Below are 4,012 nucleotides of genomic sequence, written 5' to 3'. Positions count from 1 at the left end.
TTTAAATTAAATGAAAGAACAAAGAGCTGGGTATGTTGGCACATACCCATAATCCCAGCACTCCGGAGGCTGAGGCAAGAGGATCACTGTGAGTTCAAGGCTAGCCCAGGCTACAAAGTAAGTTCAAAGCCAGACTAAACTACACAGCAAGAACCTGTCTCAAACAAACAAAAAGAAAGGAAGAGTGGTTTTTTGTTGTTCTTGTTTGTTTGTTTTGTTTTTTAAAGAATGGAATGGGGAGGGGCAAAAAAAGGCACCATTCTGAGTGTTGGGAGGTATCTCATTCCTGTGATTACAAATGTTTGTTGAACTCAATCTCCTCCTTTCTCTTGAGAAGGGTCCCTTGTCTTGAGGTTATCATCCCACTCTGAAGCAAGGCTTAGGGGAAAGCTTTTCAGGCAGAGAGTGGGTGAAGTTTAACCAAGAAAGATTTTTTTTTCCCCCAAGAAAGATTCTTTAAGGTTCACAGTACCAGGAAATCACAGCAATAGGCTTGGGTCTGTCTGACAAGGTATTCAGGGTCTGAGTAACAGAAAGCTCACCCTACACATTGCTTTTTTTAGATGATTCTCTCTGGCTGACCCATTGCCCAGCATACAAACGACTCTTCAGTATGGGTTCTTCAATTATTAGCCTTCTGAGCTGTGCCCCAGATGCCTTTGAACTCAGAAGATAGGTTAAGAAAGAGCCTGACCTTCTTCTTACTCCTCACCCTCTCTGGTCACAGAAGCAGGCAGCAAAAAGGAGGTGAGGAACACATTCAGTGATGCTTCATTATACAGAAGAGCCCAAATATTTAAATCTTGACAATTCTTGTATTTTACACAACTAGGAGAGGGCATGGGCCTGGAACCCAGAAGGGACACAGGAGTGGTGGACAATGGGTAGGAGAAACTGCTAGAGGGAACAGTGCCAGAGGGGACCACAGCTTCAGGGACCACCCTTCTTGCTTACTCAGACCTAGTAACTTTTGTCACCACTTCCTTCTCCTCCTCCTTTATTCTTTAAGCCTTTATTCTTCCCCTAAAAAGAAACTAGGAAGTTGGGAGAGGTCCATCTGTCAACTGTGTTAGTCCACAGTCTTTCCCATTTTAGCTCTGATCTTTGGGTTTTCCTTTGGGTGTATACAGAGGTCTTTAACAAACTATGGCCCACCATGAGAAAGTCCCCTTCCCAACTCAGTCTGAGAGGACACTGTTGGTACCAGTGACTAAGGTGCAGCACATGGAGCCCAGAGCAGCACAAAACAGGTCAGATATTGCCAACATTTCCATCACCACCAGCTCCTTGGGTGGATTTTATTTCCCATGGACACCATTTTGGAAAATTTTGTCAACCAGACAAAATAAATTTACGGGCCTTGAGCAACTTGTTTGTGTGTGTGTGTGTGTGTGTGTGTGTGTGTTAATGTATTTAGTACAGGGTCTACAAGGTCTCACTACATAGATCAGACTCATAGTGAATCTCCTGTTTACAGCCTCCCAAACTCTGGGATTACAGGGGCAAGCCACCATGCCCAGTCTTAATTGCTGTCTCAGCATGCTCTGGGGACAGGGCCAGCACTGCAGGCCTGAGGATTCAACCCCCAGCCCCTGCATCTGCCTAAGCAGGTGCTTTAATCCACTGAGCTATCTGTCCAGTGCTGCAACTTGGTTTTTGATTTTATGATTAATAAGAGACATACAATTTTTATAATCTGTTGATCAAAAAGAATTAACATACCGACTTTCTAAAACTTCAGTCAAAAACAAGGAACTAAACAGTCTTATTTTGAGTAAATGTACAATATCAACTAGACTTTTTGAATAATGAAAACAGTTATGGTAAACACCTGTGTTCCCTTCTATACCTCTCTTGTGAACACAAAATTCCACTTCAGCAGGTGCTCACATCTTTAGAAGTAGACAGTAAGGTGACAGCAGTGCCACCCTAAAGTTCAAAGTCAAGAAGCATGGCCGACTTTTTGATAGAAGAAGCCACCATTGGGGGACAGCTTCTAGAACTCCTATACCTCCAACACATGACTTCTTCTCAGGTCTGGCTTCCTAACCCCAAGGGGAACAGTGCTCACATGAGTGGGGGGGATGACGACTTCAATAACCTCCTAGAAGTCAAGACTCACAAAAATCACAGCAATTTTGTCAACCCTGGGATATCTCAGGAAACTCCTTTTCCCTGATAAGAATTATCAGTTCTTAGTACCCAAAGTAACTTCTTCCATCAAGGGTTCTTGATCAGTCCTGGGCAAATAGGGGGCCAAGAGGTCCTCAAACAATTGATAAATTAATGTGCCATTATAAAAGTGCCAACTGAAGTTAACCCCATGCTAGGGACCTTAAGGAATTATAAAATCAGCATGTTGAGCTTCTGAGCCTGTAAGAAAGAGTCCAGGCAACTCAACTAATCAAGTAAGATTTAGAGATGTGTCAAGTTCCACCAATGGTCTCATGCTTCATCCCTCTACCCCAGTCTAGGGAGCCTTGTTTAACTATGTCTCCCTGGGAGAAAGCAGGGCTAAATTTTCAGAGAGAACAATATGTATTACACAAAGACAAAAACTGTTGTCAAACAGTTTTGGGGAGTCAACTGGATTAAACCAAGTTCAACAGATCTTACTGTTGCCAGAATTTTCAGGACTTTTACTTTGCTGTCCTGTCTTGGGGATCTCTAAAACAGGGACATAAAGTATGGTCTCTTCCAAAGCTTATTTTATATGAAGTATTTTTGCATGATATGTATCAAGACTAATGGAACACAGAACACTTTTTATATCCCTTCTGTGAGTTACAGGAGAGAGGCCCAAGGGCCTTTGATGTTTCCCTTCCCTTAAATCTTTAAGTTCTCTTTGCCCATTGTGCCCTGATCCTGATCCTATCCTGGCCCTTACTCCACTCTATTTCTGTCACTTCTCTTAAGCAACGTTTCAGGTCTCTGTTCCACAGCTTTGGACATGAAGAGAAGAGGACAGAAAGCAAGATGAAATAGCAGTCCAAAAAGCACTCAAGGTGATGGCCATAGGAGAAAGGAGACTGGTGGAGCCAGGATCTGAGCCAGTCTGTTGTGGGGCACACTGTTGAATTTTGGTTGTATGTCTTTTATTTCATAAGCAGCCATCATTCACAAAGTGGGAAAAGAGGGAAGCAAAGTGATAAAAGAGTGAGGAGGGTCATTTATAAGTGTGAGGCAAAGACGGTGCCAGAGGGCCGGAAGACCCCACTCACTGAGGAGCCCCCTCCTGAGCCTCCCTCTGCTGGCAGCAGCAGTTCTCCATCAAGGGTGGGATGTGGGATCCCAAAGTGGGTCCCCTCTGACTCTGCAAAACGGCTTCCCTCTAGCCTGGAGGCCGCTGACTGCTGATAGGAGATGAGGGTCGCTGAGGGGAAGCCATAGGTCTCCAGCCCAGGGGGCCGCCCAGCCTCAGAAGCTTCCAGAATGAGATCCACATCCGAGAAGGCCACCAGAGCCTGGGTGGAGTCGCAGGAGCTCTTCTCCAGCTCACTGGCAGCAGCATAGGCTAGGGGTCCCGGGGTTCCTGACCAAGGACAGAGCCTCCGAAGGTCATCCCGGAAGTGGGGGTTGAAGAGCTGGTAGAGCAGAGGGTTCAGGCAGGCTGGCAGAGGCAACACCACGAGCAGGACCGACTTGAGCGCCTCTGGGGTGACTGGGAAGAGACTCAGCATGGAGGCGAAGCTGAGGAAGGCCACAGGGCAGTAGAGGAGCCCATCGGTGAAGATGAGCCAGGCCACATGCCTCACCATGGCACAGTCCCACACTGCCTCGAAGTCGCCCCGCGGCAGGTCACAGTAGAGCTTGATGTAAGCACCGGCCACCACGAGGAAGCAGAAGGAGTTCAACATGACCAGGGCCACGGCGAGGCCAAGGGCGGCCGGCTGGCCGTCGGGCGGGGCGTAGGGCAGGCAGAGTGGGGAGGCGCCGTAGTCCCCGATCGAGGCGAGGGGCAGCGCGGCGGCCAGCGCGGCCAGCGCCAGGCACAGCAGCGCCCCCGCGCGCA

The 4,012-nt window shown here is 47.6% G+C and overlaps 1 protein-coding gene across 1 annotated transcript in view; it reads right to left on the bottom strand.

Annotated features, from left to right (window-relative positions):
* Positions 1-1,597: 1,597 nt before the first annotated feature.
* The window catches only part of Lgr6 (leucine rich repeat containing G protein-coupled receptor 6), a 114,038-nt gene continuing 111,623 nt past the window's right edge, over positions 1,598-4,012 (bottom strand). Inside the window, exon 19 of the mRNA XM_004625354.2 lies at positions 1,598-4,012. This exon is cut by the window's right edge and continues 17 nt beyond it. Coding sequence (XP_004625411.1) covers positions 3,171-4,012 — 842 coding nt within the window. The 3' untranslated portion in view covers positions 1,598-3,170.

This window comes from Octodon degus, unplaced genomic scaffold (assembly GCF_000260255.1).
Source record: "Octodon degus isolate 3935 unplaced genomic scaffold, OctDeg1.0 scaffold00009, whole genome shotgun sequence".
Lineage (NCBI taxonomy): Eukaryota > Metazoa > Chordata > Mammalia > Rodentia > Octodontidae > Octodon > Octodon degus.
This window is presented reverse-complemented; position numbering and strand designations above follow the sequence as displayed.